The 20202-nt window shown below is 40.4% G+C and overlaps 1 protein-coding gene across 1 annotated transcript in view; it reads left to right on the top strand.

Moving 5' to 3' along the window:
• SDAD1 (SDA1 domain containing 1) overlaps positions 1-19632 on the top strand; it is a 32060-nt gene extending 12428 nt beyond the window's left edge. Inside the window, exons 11-22 of the mRNA XM_024579389.3 lie at positions 711-814; positions 2971-3028; positions 5798-5856; positions 6453-6529; positions 7916-8013; positions 8122-8198; positions 9112-9241; positions 10673-10767; positions 10902-11092; positions 11190-11274; positions 12329-12490; positions 16220-19632. Of these exons, the coding sequence (XP_024435157.2) occupies positions 711-814; positions 2971-3028; positions 5798-5856; positions 6453-6529; positions 7916-8013; positions 8122-8198; positions 9112-9241; positions 10673-10767; positions 10902-11092; positions 11190-11274; positions 12329-12490; positions 16220-16267 (1184 nt within the window). The 3' untranslated portion in view covers positions 16268-19632. The remainder of the gene's footprint in view (positions 1-710; positions 815-2970; positions 3029-5797; positions 5857-6452; positions 6530-7915; positions 8014-8121; positions 8199-9111; positions 9242-10672; positions 10768-10901; positions 11093-11189; positions 11275-12328; positions 12491-16219) is intronic.
• The last annotated feature ends 570 nt before the right edge of the window (positions 19633-20202 follow it).

Below are 20202 nucleotides of genomic sequence, written 5' to 3'. Positions count from 1 at the left end.
ATGCTCTGTGTACTCTCATATACAGTGTTTGCTAGCCCTTCCTCTGCCAGGGGTGTCCAACCTTCTGAGGTCTCTGGGCCACACTGGAAAAAGAAGAGTGTCTTGGACCACACAATAAATACACAAAAACTAATGAAAATTGACAAGCAAAAAAAAAGGTTTTAAATAAACTTATAATTTTGTGTTAGGCTGCAATCGTAGCCATCCTGGGCCACATGTGGCCCACGGGCTGCGGGTTGGACCCCTAAGCCATGTTTCTCAAACTTTAAAGTACACATGAATCACGTAGGGATCCTATTAAAGTGCAGATTGATTCAGTAGGTCTGGAGTGGGGCCCAAGATACTGTATTTCTAATAAGCTGCCGTGTGGACCAGCTGCTTGTGGTCTGCGGACCACACATTGAAAAGCTGGAGTTGTAAAAGAACTGTTAAAGGGAACACCTATTAAACAGTTCCTCACCATGCTGTTGCTAAAAATCTTGAGCATCCTTAAGACTTAGCTTTGGGCAATGTTGAAGCCATGTTGACTTGTGTGTGAATCTTTTCACCTGTCATACTGCTCTTTTTATCTTCCCGATTCAGCACAGTGATTTTGGGCATAGCCATGTCATAGTCGCCGATCTATTGTAACTACTGCCTGTCTCATATCTGTTAGATAATGTTGCACAGACCATGGACCCACAGCGTACTTCTCTGATACTCTTTTTTAGATTTTGCGGAAAAACTACTAAAGCAGCTAGAGAGCTCTAAGGAGAGGTTTGAAGTGAAGATGATGCTCATGAACCTCATTTCCAGATTGGTGGGAATTCACGAGGTTTGAATTACATTATGTTTCTCTTGGTGGATATTAGATATAGAATTCGTCTTTTTTTTTTTTTAAGATTTTATTTATTTTTAGAGAAAGGAAGGGAGGGAGAGAAAGAGAGGGAGAGAAGTATCGATGTGCATGAAACATCAGGAACATCAGGCGGTTGCCTCTTGCCCCTAACTGCAGACCCTCTGCAGCCCAGGCATGTGCCCTGACTGGGAATCTAACTGGTGACCTTTCAGTTTGCTGGACGATGCTGAAACCGCTGAGCCACACCCGTCAGCGCAGAAATAGCATTATTCTTGGTAAAAAGAAAGCCGCTAAGGAAGAGGAGTGGCTTAATTTTATCCACCCGCAACATTTAAATCCATACAATTTAGAGAAGAATAAAGTCTTCCACTCTGAAAATATGTTTTTATTATTTTGTTTCCTTATCAATAAGAATGGATGTTAAATTGCATATATATTCAGATTATGGATAGACTTTTGTGTTCTGTTTTTCTACTTTCTTTCTTGAACTTGGATCCACACACATATTTTTCTGAGCCAACGTAACCTACGTATTTTTATTGACTATTACTACATTTTGCAGTTGGTTTATTCCTGCACAGCTTTCCTGACTTTCAGATCACTCTAGTGGGAGATTGTCACTTTCGCAAAGCTGAATTCTGTGCTCATTTATTTTATATTAGATTGCAGGAGCTCTTTGATGGTACAATGTGTGTATATATATGGCGTGTTTCACACATGCTTTTAGACTAAATGCCATTGTGGAAGAGATTGCCAAATTCTTAGGCCATAAAGAAATGACCATTGAGGTTGGTCCCTATTATTTTGCTCTTGTGACTACTGCTGTTCTGAAAATCATTGAGTCTCCTGCTTCAAGAACATTTTTTAACAAAAAAAGCAAAACAGGCTTGGCTTGTTTATTGAAAACCAAACAGTAAGACATCAGCTTAAAAATGGAAGTACATATGAGTGCAAGTACTCATTCCTTTTCTCTAAGGAAAAACGATTGCTTTTTCTCCATAGTAGTAGACACACCTAACGCAGGATTACCAAATCAATTCTTGAAATATTTGTGTGGTAATTCTATGTTTGGCCTGAATTTCAGTTTGATAAGAAAGCAAAGGGGAGTTGTAATTTAAGCATAGTGTGATGGAAATGGTGCCAGTGTTTACAGCTGAACATCCTTATATTCATCCATATACCCAGTTGAACGTCCATCCTTACATCGAACCCAGGTCTTCCCGGTTACTTCTCTGGCTGTGGTTTTGCTCTGTGGCTAAAATTTAAAAAATTATTTTCACATGATGAACTTTGAAAAAAGACCAGTCTACCTCCAAAGTTTTTCTTCTTGAAGTTAAAAATTGCAATTACTCTAGTATTTGGACCCATGTTACCTTTAACAGGTAGACTCGAGTGTGGTAGTGTTTTTTCTCTAAAGGAGAGCTCAGAGTAATTCCTCCAAAGTGGTTTGTCTGGTGTCTGATAACAGAACCAGAACTGTGGGCGGTTTTCATGGTCCAATTACAGTCATGCCTCAGTACTCACCAGCTTCAGAACTCGTCACACCCTGCACTCCTTGCATTTTCATGAGAAAAAAATGTTTCGGCTCTCAGCGCTTGCGTGGGATGTGTTGCACTTGCCAAAAGTTGCGTGGTCACGACGCTGCCCCGCAAGAGAAAATGCTCCGTTGTTCTGTACTTGTCAGTTTCAGCACTTGTCCTGAGTTCTGGAATGAATTGACGACGTGTACCACTGTATACTAGATGCTATTCAGATTTGAGTGACTATTTTGTCCCTTGCTTTGGAGACTTAAAATGAATGCTATGCCTTCTTATAATCCTCTTTATCTTTGAAGACTAAAAAATTACTTCTCCAGCCAGACCAATTTTAAAAGTAGAAAATGTTGCATTTTGGTTGCCTTTTCCCCCTTGCTTATTCTGCATACAGAATAAAGTTCTTTCTTCTTCCTTGATATAATTAGGATAGCAGCATAGTCTTCTTTTCCTTGGTTAACGTAGAACTTTGAATTATCCTGGGGCACAAATGCTTGTTGAGAAGAAAAAGTAAAAAAATGATTCTCAGTTAGGTGAACTTTGTGATATAATTGCTTTAGTTGCATAAATATTAAAGTCAGTGCATTTTGTTCCCCACAGCTTTTTCTCTTCAACTTCTATCCCTTCGTGCAAAGGTTTCTGCAGCCCCACCAAAGAGGTGAGCCTTCCACTTGCCATCTTCCCTTGGGGCCTTGGGTTTAAAATAACCATCAGAATTTTTTGTTCTGGAATTAGTAAAGACAAAGAGTTAGGGGTGAAGTGTGTTCTGTTTCAGAGATGAGGAGAGGAGCCCTGTGTTTTCTTTCCAGAATTTGCCATGTGTTAACTGTTCTGTTCATCAACTTTAAAAAGCAATTATTGGAGGTGGGAGGGGATGGGCCAATACATTGTTTTTTCAGAGCAAGTCTTTTTTTAATACAGTAACCCTCCATTATCTGCAGTTTTGCTTTTCATGGTTTCAGTTACCTGAGGTCCAAAAAGTACTAAATGGAAAATTCCAGAAATGATTCATAAGTTGAAATTGCACACCATTATTGCACAAGAGTAGCATCTTGTGTTGTCTTGCTCTGTCCCGCCTGATACGTGATTCATCCCTTTTTCTAGCACATCCACACTGTATATGCTACCTGCCTATTAGGCACTCAGTAGCTGTCAGTTATCAGATTGACTATCGGGGTATCACAGTGCTCGTGTTCCAGTAACCCTTATTTTAATTACTGATGGCCCAAAGCACAAGGGTAGTGATGCTGAGAAGTGCTGTAAAGTGCTTCCTTTAAGTGCCAGTACTTCTTTTCAGTGAAAAGGTGAGTACAGCGCAGTAAGATATTTTGAGAGAGAAGAAACTGCATTCACATAACTTTATTACAGTATATTGTTATAATTGCCCTTACTAGTTATTGTTGTTCATCTTTTTCTTGCCTGATTTATAAGTTAAACTTTATCATAGGTGTGTATACAGTTGACCCTTGACCGGTGTGGGGATTAGAGGCACCAAACCTCCACATAGTTGAAAATCCCTGTATAACTTTGAGTCCACAAAAACATAACTACTACTAACCTGTTGACCAGAAGCCTTACCAATAGCATAAACAGTGGATTAACACATTTTGTATGTTATGTGTATTACACACTGTATTCTTACATAAAGTAAGCTAGAAAAAGACAATGTTAGTAAGAAAAGTATAAGGGCCCTGAGTGGCGTGGCTCAGTGGGTTGGGCATTGTCCAGCAGATCAAAAGGTTGATTCCTGGTTAAGGGGACATGCCTGGGTTGTGGGCTAGGACCCCGACTGGAGACGTGGAAGAGGCAGCGTATCCATGTTTCTCTTGCACATCGATATTTCTGTCCCTCTCTTTCTCGCTTCCTTTTCCTCTCTGTAAAAATAAATATTTTAAAAAAGAAAAGTATATGGAAGATGGAAGAGGTGCCTCTCCCTTAGTCCTCCACCTGTGCGGAATGGGATTTTGGCTGAGGTCCCTTCCAGAGTGGAGATATTCTTCTCTTTTTGTTCACATTATCTCCAATCTCCCTCCACCTGGGATGTGAGAAAATCCACAATATCTACCAAACATCGGATGTCCCTGAAACTACCAACCTAAACCCCATGGCAGTGGGACATAGCCAGGTGACTCTTGGTTACTCAGATGGAGATGTTAAAAAGGAGGGAGGAGGAAAGGGTAGGAAAGACAGAAAAGCCACATACACTGTCCCAGGTCCTGAAGAAAAGGGGTTGAAAGACATTAAATAGAAATGTTATATTTGTTTTACTTTCATGTTTTTATTCTTTTTGATTTACAAATAAGATCAATACATTGAAAAACAGGAAAAAAAGAAGTTCTAATCCCAATAAAGAATCCAAGAGAAACTAAAAAGGAAAAAAATAAGAAAAATCATTAGGAAGAGAAAATATATTTACTGTATTTATTGAAAAAAGTCCACATGTAAGTGTACCCATAAAGTTCAGACCCATGTTGTTTGATGGGATAGCTGTGTATAGGGAAGAACATAGTATGCGCAGGGTCAGGTTCTCCCTGAGGGTTCAGACACCCACCAGGGGCTCTTGAAATGTATCTCCTGCAGGTATGACCGTACTACTGCAATACCATAAATAATCAGGTGGAAGATTCTAAGAAACAAGTTTGCCTTTTGCTGTAATTTTGTAGTAGATACTAGGGTTTTATCTTACTGTTCTCATTGGCCTCGTGTATATTCTCAATTAAAAACAACATAAAAGCAGGAAAGAAGAGAGGTTTGCTTTTACCTTTGAACTTGAACCTAGGTAGGAAGGAACTGAACATTTCTTGAATATCTAACATGAGCCAAGCACTGTGCCAACTGCTTTACGTACATAATTTTGTCCAATCCTCTCTTCAGTCCTGAGTACAGGGGAAAGGAAAAGGCCAAGGTCACTCAGCAAATAAATGGCAAATTAGGATTCACCTCACTTACTTTTGCCAAAGGCCATGTTCTTTATATATACTGCTCCTCTGTAGGGACAGTGTGTGTATATATGTGTGTTTATATTTATTCACTTAGGGATTTCTAGGCCGGGCACTGCATTAGACACTAAGAATTTCACAGTGACATCCTTACCTTCATACAGCTTACATTCTGGAGGGAGATCCTGAGAGTGCTGTGTAGGTCCAGGTGAAGATAAGTGTTTGAGGAAAGAGGAAGCAAAATACAGACAGTGCTGGGCCAGGTTCTATTTTAGATTACGTTGTTAGGAAAGACTCTCTAAGGCAGCAATGGAGTAGAGACTTGAAGGAAGCCAGGGAGCCACGCAGATATGGGGGTGGGGGGTTGGGTGTCCATGTGGAGAAAGCAGCAGGGGCCATAAGGCCGGAATGTCCTCGCCATGTTTGCTGTAGTCGGGAGGGTGGAACAGTAAACTGACTATGACCTTTCTGATCTCTTACATTTTTAGAAGTGACAAAGATCCTTCTGTTTGCTGCGCAAGCATCTCATCACTTAGTACCCCCAGAGGTGAGAACTTTAAACCTTACTTCTGTCTGGGCCTAGGGCGTGGTGCATAGCAGTGTTCCTATTAAGTATATCATGGTGGCTTACTGTCTCCTCCCCCACCCTTATTTTTGAGTGAGTAGAAGAGACATTAACTCTTGAGATATACACAGTGTACTTATAGAAACTGAAAAAAAATTATTGTAGAAGATAAACTTTGTTTTGGACAAGTTGTTGACAATTCTGATGTTAATTTCCAAATTTTATGATGGGAGGTCAAAAGTATCAGTAAATTTATAGTGATTATTTTTCAAAGCTGGTAATTCCCTCTTTTGATTAAAATAGTATTTGGATTGCATTGTCCAGGGTCAAAGCAATTTCTTTAATCTATATTGAAAACTAACATTAAAGGAGAGCAAAATTTAACCTGAAGTTAGCCAAGAAAATTAAAACCCAAAGTGGAGTATTTTTATCTGTTTTCCTCAGTCTTAATTCCTTCCAACTCTGAAACAGAAAGTGGAATGCTGTTTTCCTTCCATGAACAACCTGCTGTTCTTCACCCTCAAGTGTTTGAGTGGGCACAGATACTTTACCAGCACTCTCTTGTATTCCCAATGCAGATCATTCAGTCATTGCTTATGACTGTGGCCAACAACTTTGTCACCGACAAGAACTCGGGGGAAGTCATGACAGTAGGGTATGTAGAACGCAGCCAGCGCACTGGGATGTTTTTAATGTACCTGGTTTGCTCTGATATGTCCAAGATTTCAGCTGGCACATGTGGCCTCTAGGAAAGCAGTGTAAAGTGCACTTCAGCCCTGGCTGGTGTGGCTCAGTGGACTGAGCACCAGCCTGTGAACCAAAAGGCCACTGGTTCTAGTCCCAGTCAGGGCACATGCCTGGGTTGCAGGCCAGGTTCCCAGTAGGGGTCTCATGAGAGGTAACCACACACTGATGTTTCTCTCCCTCTCTTTCTCCCCCATTCCCTCTCTAAAAATTAAATAAATACAATCTTTAAAAAAATACACTTCAGTCTTCTCAGGAAGCTTGGTATTTTTATTGGTCAGAATTTTGAGGACGGTGCCCTGCCTGGTATGGCTCACTTGGTTGACCGAAAAGGTCACCGGTGTGATGCCCAGTCAGGGCACACGCCTGGGTTGCAGGCCAGGTCCCTGGTTGGGCTGTGTGGGAGAGGCAGCTGATCAGTGTGTCTCTCACACGTTGATGTTTCTCTCCTTCTCTTTCTCCCTCCCTTACCCTCTCTCAAAAAATGAACAAACTATTTTTTAATACAAATTTTGAGGAGGAAGTCAGAGAAAAGATATTTGTATTTTTAATCAGCATTTTGGTTTTTTACTAGCTTTACTTTTTGAAATGAGTGATTGTTTGGCAGTCTAAGTGTTTTTCTCCTACCTCTACCCTGAATTCATATCTTCCTCCTGGGACAAATGATTTGTTATTGAACCACTATTTATAATTTTTTTTCTTTTTTTCCTTCATCTTTTAAAAGAATTATTCTTGTTTATTCTATTACAGTTAGCCCAGCTGCCAGCGGGGAGGGAGGTGAAGGGGAATGGTGGAGAGAAGGGGAAGGAATTAGTCAAAGAATATGTATAAATCACTAATCGCTAGACAGTGCAATAGCCCTTTTGATTTCATTCAAAAAATCTTAATGAGTGTTAGCACTGGTTCAACAGTTACCCAGTCTGTCCTGGTAACTAAGCAGTATGTTAGGAGCTGCTTTTTATGGAATTCTTGTTGGGGTAACAGCGCTAAAGACATTTAGCTTTTCTTATTTGACCTAGTCCCTTCTCCCCTTAGAGTGGGTGAATAAATGCTGCCATTATGTACTTTACAAAGAACATACTGTTTCTTATTTCACAAGCAGAGGAAATGGCAGTGAACTCTGGAACAAACGCCCTCTAAGGCTGCCCACCCTCACGTTCTCCACCATGCTGCAGCTTTAGAGACCTAAGCTCTGTAAAACCCAACTGCTGTACCTTTTTAGCCTTTTTTAGGAAACCTGCAGTTGGACCATACGAAATTGCTATTTGAGTTTTTTAATACGTTTTTCCTTTTCTAGAATCAATGCTATAAAAGAGATAACAGCTCGATGTCCTCTAGCTATGACTGAAGAACTTCTCCAAGACCTGGCACAGTATAAAACTCACAAAGATAAGAGTAAGTTGCATGTTAGTCTGTGTAGACCAAAGAATGTAAAGTGGTTCATTTTTTATCTCAATAGACTCTTTGCTCTGGAGTTTCTAAATTAAAGGTATTATTTTACAGATGTAATGATGTCTGCTAGAACTTTGATTCAGCTCTTCCGAACACTGAATCCTCAGATGTTACAGAAGAAATTCCGGGTCGGTGAAGCATGCATATGTTGATCTAATGGTTATAGTCTCAGAGGGTAAAGACTAATACCCTACAGTTTGAGTTTTAGTATTTGTGATGCTTATGAGTATCAGCGATATGCATAGTTTTATTCTTTAAGCTCAGAACATAGTTAATTGAATAGTACTGCCTTAAATATTCTGTAGTTGACAAGTGCTCCTTGATGATGAATGAGTCTTATAGACCAGTCAGGCTATTTTATCTTGAAAGCTTTTGACATCACTAACACATTGGAATCTCAAAGGTCAGTCAGTAGCTGATGCCAGTATTGAGTGGGCTTTCTCTAGCCACATGCCACCTCTTGGGAGTAGGGAAGGAAGAGAGATGGTGATCTCAAGACTTAAGAAGTAGAAGAGTTATTCTCTGATAATTTCCAGTTTCCTGAGCTGGATCAGGAGAAAGCAGGAAAACAGTAAACAGAGTTCTGGCTGGGGGATTTACTTGGACCCAAGGCATGAGTGGACTGTTTCTTATCATTAGATTACTTCATTTTTTCTTTTTCTTTTTTTTTTTTTTTCAGAATTCTTATAAATGTTTAATGCTCTTTGACCTAGTAACACTGCTTATCCCAAGGAATTAAACAGACATTTCAAATATTTATACACAAGGGTATTTATAGTGCTATTATAACAGTGAGAAATTGGAAATAAAGGTACAACTGTAAGGAAATGGTTAAAATATTATATACTCACGCTGAAAAAGAACATGCAACCTTTACAAGACGTATTTTTGAAGAAAACTTAATGACAGAAAAAGTACACAACATAATTACTTTATTTTTTTTATGATTTTCTCTTCTAAATTCATAATCCTAGAGAATCCTTTTCATGAGTGATGTTTTACAATCTCACGACCATATTAAAAATAATTCCTTTCCTTTAGGGTAAGCCCACAGAGGCCTCCATAGAAGCAAGAATACAAGAATATGGAGAATTAGATGCTAAAGATTACATTCCAGGAGCAGAAATTCTGGAAGTTGAAAAAGAAGAGGAGAATGCTGAAAACAATGAAGGTGCATATTTATTTCACTATTGTTCAGGATATCATCTTGCCAGTATCTGTATTGACTTTGAAATCTTTGTGTTGTTTGACCCTTCAATCAGCAGATATCTATTGAGCAGTGAATACATGCCAGGTACTGTTACAAGCATTGGGGATAAAATGGGCATGGGTCCTGCTCTTAGGGAACTTATGCTCTAGTGTAGGAGAGGTCTCTTCAGGTCCTTCAGGGTGTATGCTGGTCTGTTGGGAAAGATAACAATTTTTTGTTTATTGCCTGGGAAAAAGTGGTGAGGATTAGTCCTTAGCAATCCTCCAAGGTTCTCATGTTGACAGAAAATGCTTGTTGAATTTGTCGAATGCTTGAGGAACACCACTCTGCTTTGTAGGGTCAGCCTTTATTACATAGGTTGCTACAGGCTTGTTTTCTTCCTGTTCATTCATTCATGATTTCATCAAAGCATTAGTGCTTTCTTAAGCATTAGCTGTGGGCTGGCCACTGTCAGCACAAAGACGAATGATATGGTTCCTTCCCTGAGGGCCTTTCATAAATAGCTAAGAATCAAGTGTTAATGGGGTTTATGATTGGAGTGGGGCAGAAGGACAAGAGAGAGGTCAGGTCCATCTCAAAGGTTCAGAAAAGGTCCCAGGGAGATGGTGACTCAATGAGCTGCGTTTTGAATTGTAAGTGAGGAATGGTGGAGACTTTCAAGGCCAACTGTGAACAAGCCCTGAAGGGTTTAGGAAACTATTACAGTACAGAATACAAGGTAGACCATTGCCAAATAGCCAGCTAGAGACTGAGTTGGAGCCTTATCATGAGTGGTTATCTATATTGCACCAAAGGGCTGGGACACTGTATTATGGAACACAGGGACCACTGATACTGCAAGTATCTGTGATTTTTAAAACTTACTGTGGTGTCTCCATTAATAACTCTAATACCCCTTCATTGTGGTGTCTGCAGGACATCCAAAATCTCCCATCTCCGTTTCTGAATGACTCCTTCTAACTGGTTTCTAAAAACACTTGTTAACATGCTTAGAAGAGGTGGATACTTGCCATGTAGCCAAAATAACTGTACAAGTGCAGTTTTGATGTTCATGGTTTGGTGGACAGAACTTGGCCTCTACAGAGTCACATGATTTTCATGATTTCAGTGTAGGCTGCATTTTGTAACTGTCTTGGGACAGGTTACTTAACTCGAGAGTCTCTTCCTCTTCTGTGTGGAGGGGATTTTGGCTCAGGGTAGATCCTTGGTCAGTTCTTATTTCCTATTCCTTAAATTAACTAAATTGATGTGGCATATTTAACAGTAAAGATTGCTCAGTTCTTGGTTTGTAAGAGCCAAGTAAGGTTATGCAGGTTAAGGTTTCACCTGGTTTATCTCCATTTGCCGTGAATACTCATGTGATAGGCTAACAGTGCGCTCTGTCTCGCACAGACGGGTGGGAGAGCGCCAGTCTCAGCGCGGAGTCAGATGAGGAGGGTGAGTGGGTTGACGTGCACCACTCTTCCGAGGACGAGCAGCAAGAAATCGTAAGTTTCAACATCCCCTTCTGTAAGCGTGTCACTCGGATGTTCTTGAAGACTCCGTCTGCGCGGGGCCTTGCTGGGGCGGAAGCTCTTGCCGGAGCTAGTAGCCCAGCGGTCGTTTGTTGTGTGCTCTCAAGTCCGAGGTGCTGAGCAGCATGCCCGCGGAGGAGCGGAAAGCCAAAGCTGCGGCCGTCAGCACCAGCCGAGTTTTAACACAGGAAGACTTCCAAAAAATCCGCCTGGCCCAAATGAGGAAAGAGCTCGACGCTGCCCCTGGGAAAGCCCAAAAGAGGAAATATATCGAAATAGACAGTGATGAAGATCCCAGGTACAACAGCACATACCCCAGCCAGCTCACCTGGTAATGAGAGTATCAGAGAGGAAATCTATCCTTGTTTCATGTTACATTTTTTCCTTCATTCCAGGGGCGAGTTACTTTCTCTTCGGGACATTGAACACCTCCATAAAAAGCCAAAGTCTGACAAGGAGACTAGACTAGCAACTGCAATGGTGAGTGAGGCATATTGTTCCCTAGTCCTTTAAACAAAAAAAACCAAAAAAATGAAATGTGACCCAGAACTAGTATAGGCATGGAATGGTAGGTGGGATTTTATTTAATGTTTTGAATACAGGTATGCTGGACATGGAATAAAATGCGTAGGGATGAGGTGTTCAGGTAGATGAGTTTTAACAGCTGGCTAGCCACCATCCAAACCCTGTTGTGGAGCACAGGAAGCACTATGACATGTGTGGTAGCGGGGAGGGGCAGTACATTTGTAAAAGCGGTTAGAAAAGCAGGGGGATGTTTACAGTTGTTAATGAAAAGCCAGACAGTTGGATTCTGCCTCTGGCAATTGCACCCTGCCTACATTTCCATCCTCATTTTCTGTGCCTTTGTTTTTTTTAAGACATCAATCTGTACTGGCTCCACATAACCCTCTGCATTCCATTTATACTGGTACCTGTTTAGATAAGTTTGAAAACCCATGTTCTTTCCCTGATTGATGTCACTCAGTAGGTTGGGCGTCATCCCACAAACCAAAAGGTCAACTGTTTGATTCCCAGTCAGGGCACATGCCTGGGTTGTGGGCCAGGTCCCATGTGGGGGACATAAGAGAGGCAGCCAGTTGATGTTTCCCTTGCTTTTCTCCCTCCCTTCCCCCTCTCTAAAAATAATAAAATCTTAATAAAAACAAGCCCATGTTTTTTCTCTTCCATACCTTTGCATATACCATTATTCCTACTTCCTGAAATGTTCTACCCCTTCATCTCCTTTCTCCCCACCATGAATGCCTTCAGTGTGCAAAAAACAGGTCACAGGTTTTCCTTTCTAGGAAGTTCCTCAGACCTCACCAGACTGATAGGACCTTTTCTTCCATTGAGCCGCCCTTGCCCCATTACAGTATATCAGGGTCCGTTTGCCCCGGGCTGGGTCCCTGGAGTGCAGGGACTGGTTCCACTCATCTTTGTGTCCTTGGCACCCAGGAGAGCGGCTGGCACAGAGGAGGTGTGTGTCTTGATTAGATGGCTCCTGAAGTGTTTTCTTTGGTGTGTGTGCTGACAGGCTGGAAAGACAGACCGAAAAGAGTTTATGAGGAAGAAAACCAAAATGAATCCATTTTCCAGTTCTACAAATAAAGAGAAGAAAAAACAGAAAAACTTTATGATGATGCGGTACAGCCATAATGTCCGCTCAAAAAATAAGCGTTCCTTCCGAGAAAAGCAGGTAAGTTAACTTCAAGCTTGACTGGCTAGAGTAATATTGTCATTCTAAGATTCCACTTGGGGTGGCCTTGTGCCTCCTGAAGACCTTGCATTATGTGTCTTAGGGTTAATGGGGAGTGTTTTTGGAGAGGTGGAAGATAGGGCATGCAAATTCTAGACCTGACTTGGTTGAGAGTCATCTGTATGACCAAAGTGGAGTCTGTTTTTCTCTGTAAGTAAAGGGATGCAGATCATTTCTTTGCTAAAATTCTGACATTTATGTGAAATATCAGAATTAACCGAATAAGATTTTTGAGTGCTTATTATAAGTCTGATACATTTTTTAAAAGCAATTATGTGTGGTAATACCTTGGAAACTGTTTTAGTAAAGCAGTGCCAACTGAATAGTTCTATTGTTGGTACATGTCCTTTTGCAGAGCCTTTGTGTGTACAGGTCTTTGGTATTTCATTTCATCCATTTTCTGTCTTTGATGGTTAGTCTTGTGCTGGGCTGGCTTATTTCAGTAATTCACTATATAAAACAAATTTATATCTTAACGTCTTTTGCTACTGGGGGTGTTTCCTGCCTGTATTCTAAAGAATCTCCAGGGAATCTGTCAAGGTAAACTATTCCCACATTCTGAACCAGTCTTCCACAAGGCTAGTCCAGGACAAGCCTTCCGGGCTGCACGTAAGGCTCATCTCTCCAGGGCCGTGCTCTGTCTGTCGCAGCCAAGTCAGTATTACCTGAATCAAGGTGCCACTTTAAAGTCTACTGTCTATTTAGTATTTCTAGTTCTAAACTGTGTTTAACAACACTATGTAAATAGTAAAGTGACAGCATTTTGCATACAAGTTGTTGAAATTGAGGTAAAATGAAAGGTGCCATTTAAGATTTAAAATTTCCCAATTCAATTTTAAATTCATAATTGAGTTTATTAACTCCATTAATGTATCCTTCATCAGCCCTTTGTTTTTTTTTTAATATTTTATTTATTTATTCTTAGATAGAGGGGAAAGGAGGGAGAAGAGAGGGAGAGAAACATCAATGTGTGGTTGCCTCTTGCGTGCCCCCCACTGGGAACCTGGCCTGCAACCCAGGCATGTGCCCTGACCAGGAATCGAACCAGTGACCCTTTGGGTCACAGGCCGACACTTAATCCACTGAGCTACACCAGCCAGGGCTTCATCAGCCCTTTGTAAGAGTTTATGGTTGAGGGAATAGTAATAGTTGATGGGCCTTGCTTCATTATGAGGTCTTTGTGACCTTGCTACATTTTAGCCAAGGCTATTCCTGCGTTCCTACCCCCTCTGTTTTTCGTATGCCCTTTTTGACATGATGGAGAAGCATGGCTGTGTTCTTTGTCAGCATGTTAATGTAATCAGTATACATCAGTATGTGCTGATACTGCAACGTTTTTCTTCCTTTTTTATTAAATTTATTGGGTGGCACTGGTTAGCAAAATTATACAGGTTTCAGGTGCACAGTTACACAGCATGTTATCTGTGCACTGCATTGTGTGTTCACCACCCCGAGTCGGGTCTCCTTCCATCACCTTTTATTCCCCCCATGTGCTCTTCCAGCCCTTCCCAATCGCCCTCCCCTGACAGTCACCACGCACTGCTGTCCGTGTCCACGTGTCCTCTCTCTCTGTTGTTTGCTTTCTGTTTGCTCAATTCTACCCACCCACACGCAGCCAGGTACTGTGATGAAAACGATTTTACAGATGAGAAAATAATACCCACATAAGTGAGTCTGAGAAACTACCTCCTTAGCTATGCAAATTAGGTTAAAATGAACGTGTTAATTTTTTCTACCTCAAGTGTTGTAGCTATTCTGCCTATATACAAAGAAATACCAAGACCCAGATATGAGCCAAAGGCAAGGAGTCAATAAATTAAAATCATAAAATTTTAAAACTTTGTACATTTACATGGCAACTTCCAACCTTCTCCCTCCCTCCTGCCCCCCCCCAATAAAAAATGAACACCTTCCTCTTGTTACATTTCAAAAGCTACCCCTGGCTGGTGTGGCTCAGTGGACCGAGTGCCAGCCTGTGAACTGAAAGGTAGCTGGTTCAGTTCCCAGTCAGGGCACATGCCTGGGTTGCGGGCCAGGTCCTACTTGGGGACATGTGAGAGGCAGCCAATTGATGAGACCTCTTACACATCAATGTTTCTCTCCCTCTCTCTCTCCCTTCCCCTCTCTAAAAATAGATAAAATCTTTTAAAAAATTCAAAAGCTAGAGATCTTTAAAAGTGTCTAGGAATCAAAGAGTGGTTCTCAGGAATTAATGGAAGAGCATTCGTTAGGTACTTACGATGTGTACACTGACCTTGGCTATCTCTTTTTAACTTTGGATTTATTCTTAATGATGTTTTACTTCACATTCTGTTTATTTTCTCCTGGGAAATGTAAGACTTTATAAGGGCTTTCATAGGTTCACTTTGAATGTTGGTCCTGCAGACGTCTTTTTTTTTTCAGATCTTAAGCTTTTCATTTTCAAGTTTAAGAACCCAGTTATAATTACTATTTTCATTTCATCTTACCTCTGTCAGCTGATGGTTGTTGGTGCCAAGCCAACACCTACAGGAATCTCCAATTTCCTTCTGCACTGAAGAAGGAGGAACTTTCTTCTTCACCACACCCAAAATTGTGTTTTGCACAATTGAGTGCAAAACAGTTCAATTGTGATGCAACCCTGGGGCTGGGTGTCCCTAGGACCAGGCCCCTCTCTAGTTCTATAGCTCTGCTGTGCCCCTGAATGGTCTACTCTGCTCCACACTAGTCAGCTTCATGCTGTTGTAGTCTGTTCTGGTGAGATATCTTCCGTGTTTCAGTTCAGCCAGGGAGGCTCAGTCTTCAGTGGAAAGGGAAAGGGCACTCCCAGAGCCAGAGGGGAACTAGCTTATATAGACAGAAGTCCCTCCTTCCCCACTTTGTCCCTGATTGGTCTGTCCTTTATGCAAATGAGGTCTCCAAGTTCTCAAAGTTTGATTGGTTCAATAGGCACTGTCCTTGGTTAGAATAGAGCTGCTCTGGTGGGTGGGAGCTTCACAGATCCAACACAGTAATTAAACAACTTACAAATTAGCCCATAGTAACTAGAATAAATATTTTTGTCTTAAAAGACAATTGTCAGTGTTTCGATTCTGAGTTAATTTCTTCATATTTGAGCCATTATACAGATTGTTAGTAATTAATTACTTAAAATTTTCTTAGTTTATTTACTGCATCAAACAAACCCATTTGAAAATGGGCAAATAAGGGAACATTTTTCTGTGTTCCAAATTCTATATTATAGTTATGTATATTGTCTGTATACATAAGTGGAATACATGTGATTTGGAAAAGGTGATTGTGAAGAAAATCTCTTTCCCTGTTGGCTTTCATTCAGTCTGTTCCACCCACAGCTCTAGAATGTTAAGGGCTGTATAGACCAGAGAAGTGCTGTGTGTCATCCCTGGAGGCAAGTAATGCTCCTTCTCTGTGTTCTGTAGCTGCTGCTGTTTTGAGCTTTTGTCGCATGAGGTGGGAACAGCATCCAAGAGCTTTGCCAATTTCCTTGCAGTAAGGAGGCCCTCGCCTGGTTACAGATCTGATCTTTTGTGGAATATTTCACTATTTGTAGTTTTTGAGGATGATTCGTTGACTTAGTGATTCAATTTTGGTACACTTTCATGTAACCAAATTAGTATAATTGGGTACTCATGAGTTACCATATTTAGATGTTTCTTGTTTATCTTCCAGTTGGCACTACGAGATGCACTTTTGAAAAAGAGAAAAAGAATGAAGTAACCGGGACAAGCAAGTTTCCATTCCAAGAAAAATGTTAAATTTGTGTCAATACTGTGAGAATTAATAAATGAAGAACGTTTACATTAAAATGTCCAGAAACACTATATTGTGAAGACGAAAATAAATTTGGCAGCGATTTGGTGTTTTATTTTGGAGATGGATGATGGTGGGAATGTTTGAAATGTAAATAGTAGTAATGCTGTAAAATCATTTCCATAATCCCTCACTCGAGGCATTCACAGCCCATTTAGAGGATGTGGGGGTAGGTGTATACGTGCATTTCCAGTGCAGTGTAAATAGTTCTGTGGTAGAGATAGTCCACGTTTCCGTGGGGTCACAAAGGCCTTATAGATGAACTGTGCGGGGGACTGGAGTTACATATGCTCTTAAAACAAAACAGGACAATGTTACAAGAGTAAGAGGTTCTTACTTGTAAATAGGCTTACCTGCCAAAAACAGGTCCATGCTGTACAGATTTTGGGTAGACAGGTTAGCTCTTTTGGTACATCCAAAAGATTTAATTCTTTTTTTTTTTTTAATGCTAGGTTAAAACCTTGCTTTTTACATTGCCTTAAGTATAAGTAGTAATCTTGGAGTGTCTTTATCATTTGTAACACTCACTCTGCCATAGAGAGAAAAGAAATCAAATTGGTTTCCTTTTTTTTCACCCTGTAATATTTGTGTCCATAAAAAGGTTTCTAATATCAGATAGGTAACTCTTTTATGTGTTGAGCGGCTATGTGGGTCTCCCCTGGGTATGCTTGAGTGGACTTAAGGGGACACAAAAGCATGGTCAGTCTCTCTGTTTGCAAATTGTTGCATTTGGAAAGTTTGGTGCCTGTTACCTGGGATTTCTTAGATAATATTGTGGTAGATGAGAAAATTACTTTTTGTTACTTTAAAGTAGAAACAATTTTCTGCCCCCTGTGAATTAGAAAGCAGCTTCTAAATCTACTTTTCTTGTTCCCTTTCCAGTATCTCCTGTCCATTTTCTAAGTTCAACTTCAGCTGTATTTGAATGAAACTGTGTGACTAGGGCTTAGTTGTGAAGACCTTGAGGTTTAATGATTAAATTGCACCGCCTAGTGCAGAGAGCTCTCACAGTCAACCTCAGCAACTTCAGTGTTTCACAGAATGAGTCTGATGCAAATTGGAATGATCCAGACTGGAAACTTCCCCCTTTTCTTTTTGCATTTTTGAACTGAAGATCTTATGTGTCTAGCTCAAGAGAGAGGTAAATCAAATCAAAACGGCATAGCAGTGAGGTCCACAGCTTTGCTGCATGAATTGTGGTGGGGCTTGAAATCTCATCCTTCGCCAGACTTTCCCATCCTACTTAGATGCCAAGAGACCAGAGTCCAGTCTGTGTTCTGACTTCCGTTCTACTGTGGCCTCACCCTGCTCTTCACTGAACTTTATGTGCAAGACAGAAAGTTCTTTGTCTGGCTTACAAACGTGCGGTCTTAACTCTGTTTTATCTCTTTAATCCTATGGTATCTTACCTCTGTATGGTTCCTTTTACTATTTTATAAATATCTTTGGAATATTTTGTTTACTGTAAATTTGAAGACCACATTCTCTCTCACAAGGTTGGATGCTGCCAGCTAAGGCAGAGTGACCTTTCAGGGTGACTTTTACCTTGAAGAAGTCACCAGTCTCGGCTTCCGCTTTTCAGCCTCAAATTTTTGTCAGCACTGAGAATGGATCCCTTTCTGAGATGAACTCTCATCGTCGAAGTTCATAATATGTAGAAAGCCATGTGTAAATCTAGAGTGCTGATGTATTATGTATGTGATCTTAGCACGTTCCATTGGAGAATAAGCACAAAAGGCAGGGCCTGATCCCTGCCGTATCCCCAGTGCTTTGAAACCTGACCTACCTCATCGATTGTTCTTGAGAGTTTTGAGAACCATTATTTATATAAGAACTTTCCATGGTATTTGCCTCAAAGTAAGCATTAAGTAAATTTCTCACCAAAAGTTAGATATCAATTAAGTTTTTATTTTATCTTTTGCTTAATTTACTTGAAATGACAATTGCAGTTGCTACAGATACCTGTTTTACCCCTCATCCATTTTGGGGAACTGATTTGAAATACAAAAATGTGTATCAAATGCTTACTGTAGCCAGGCGTGTCAAACTCATTTTCACTGGGGGCCACATCAGCCTCACGGTTGCCTTCAAAGGGCCGAATGTAATTTTAGGACTGTATAAATGTAATTACTCCTTAACAGTTAAGCAAGAGCTTGGCACTTCCGCTAGGAAGAAACAAGGTGTCGGGCCAGAAAAAACAAGGTGGAGGCCCCGATTGGGCCCGTGGGCCTTGTGTTTGCCGCCTGTGCTATATGCAGAGCACTCTGCTAGGTGCTGTGTGGGCTGCAAACACATTGTTTGTGCCAATTAGAAACTTTGAATCCAATGAAGGGACTAGACTTACAAAATAACTATATAATACAAGGCCACTTACAGAGACATCAGAAAAGGCACAGCCTAGGACTGGGGCATCCTGAAGAAGGGGCAGTTTGGCTGGCAGGAACGTGAAATGCCTGTTTGCTAACAAACTGATGCTTAGGGTGAACAGGGCAGCGTAGGAAATATATTCCTGAATCATAAAAGAAAAAGTTATGGTTTAAAAATCGGTACAACTTTTTTAAGGTTATGGTTAATATAAATTTTGTTTTCATTCATACTGTAATCTTTGAAAATTAATTATGTAGAATATTGTATGGAGACTATTAATCAGAATACAGAGTTTAATAGTTGGAATATTTTGTTTTTCAAACTATTTTAGATAAACATTTTTCAAAACTGTTGTACTGACATCCTTCCATTGTATATAAATAAAACTAAAAATTAACTATTGCTTACATATTTTTAAAAAGTATTGAATATGAATAAAAAGGTAAGTTACTGACATGGATCCTTTTCTCCTTTAAGAAGAAATAACATTTTCTGTCAGTACAGTTTTTGGTGTGTACCTGTTTAAAATGAAACTAAGAATGGAAGGCACAGCTAATTCTGTACTACCTAAATACCATATATTTGTGTAGGGCACGCTTTATGTGATTATTTTTTTCTGCAAATTGTGCTTTCATTCTTTGTCAATTTGATCTCAATAGGAAATGCTTGTAAATGAACAAAACACAGTGTTTATAGTATAACTTAATTATGCATGAGAAAATAGGGAATAATAAAAGTCCAAGAAATATGCCAAATATTATACATGATTTTCTTTGGTGTTGGAATCATATGAGCATTTTTTTTCTACTTTTTCAATATTTTACAGTGTACATGTTTTTTACTTATGTCATTGTATAAGAAACAACTTTATTTGAGACTGGAGAATAAAGGTGCCTTAGGACCCACTCTTGTGAATTTTTTTTGAAATCGGAGAGGGGTGCACATAACCAAGGCAAGGGCTCATGTGCGCATGCACCAGAGGAGCTGTGCTCACCTTCGGTGAGCTCTCGCACACTTGTTTACTGACAGGGTGCCAGAGAGGACCCCGGTCCTCTACCCAGCAGTACCCAGTGTTGCCACCTGCTACATTAGTATCATTCTTAGGGAAAATAATTTGTAGTATATGCCAAGGACCTAAAAAATAGTCGTAATCTTTCACGCAAACCCATGTCTGAGAAACCCACGTCTTTTCTTTCTCATCGAGGAAAATGGTCCAAAATATGGCAAGAGGTGTGTCTGGGGCTGTTTTGCTACAAGTAACAGAATACGCATCTAAAGATAGTCTAACCAGTTTGGAGTCTCACAGGAGAAATCTGGAGGTAGACAGCTGCTGGTCTGAGCTCAGTGATGCCCTCAGGGTTTTGCTTTGTCATTCTTAGTGTGTTGAAGCCAAATTCTGGATTCAAATGCTTACTCTGGCAGAACTGTATGACCACGAGCAGCACTTCTGTGCTGCAATCTCCTCATCTGTAAAT

This window comes from Desmodus rotundus, chromosome 4 (genome assembly GCF_022682495.2).
Source record: "Desmodus rotundus isolate HL8 chromosome 4, HLdesRot8A.1, whole genome shotgun sequence".
NCBI classification, from domain to species: domain Eukaryota; kingdom Metazoa; phylum Chordata; class Mammalia; order Chiroptera; family Phyllostomidae; genus Desmodus; species Desmodus rotundus.
This window is presented reverse-complemented; position numbering and strand designations above follow the sequence as displayed.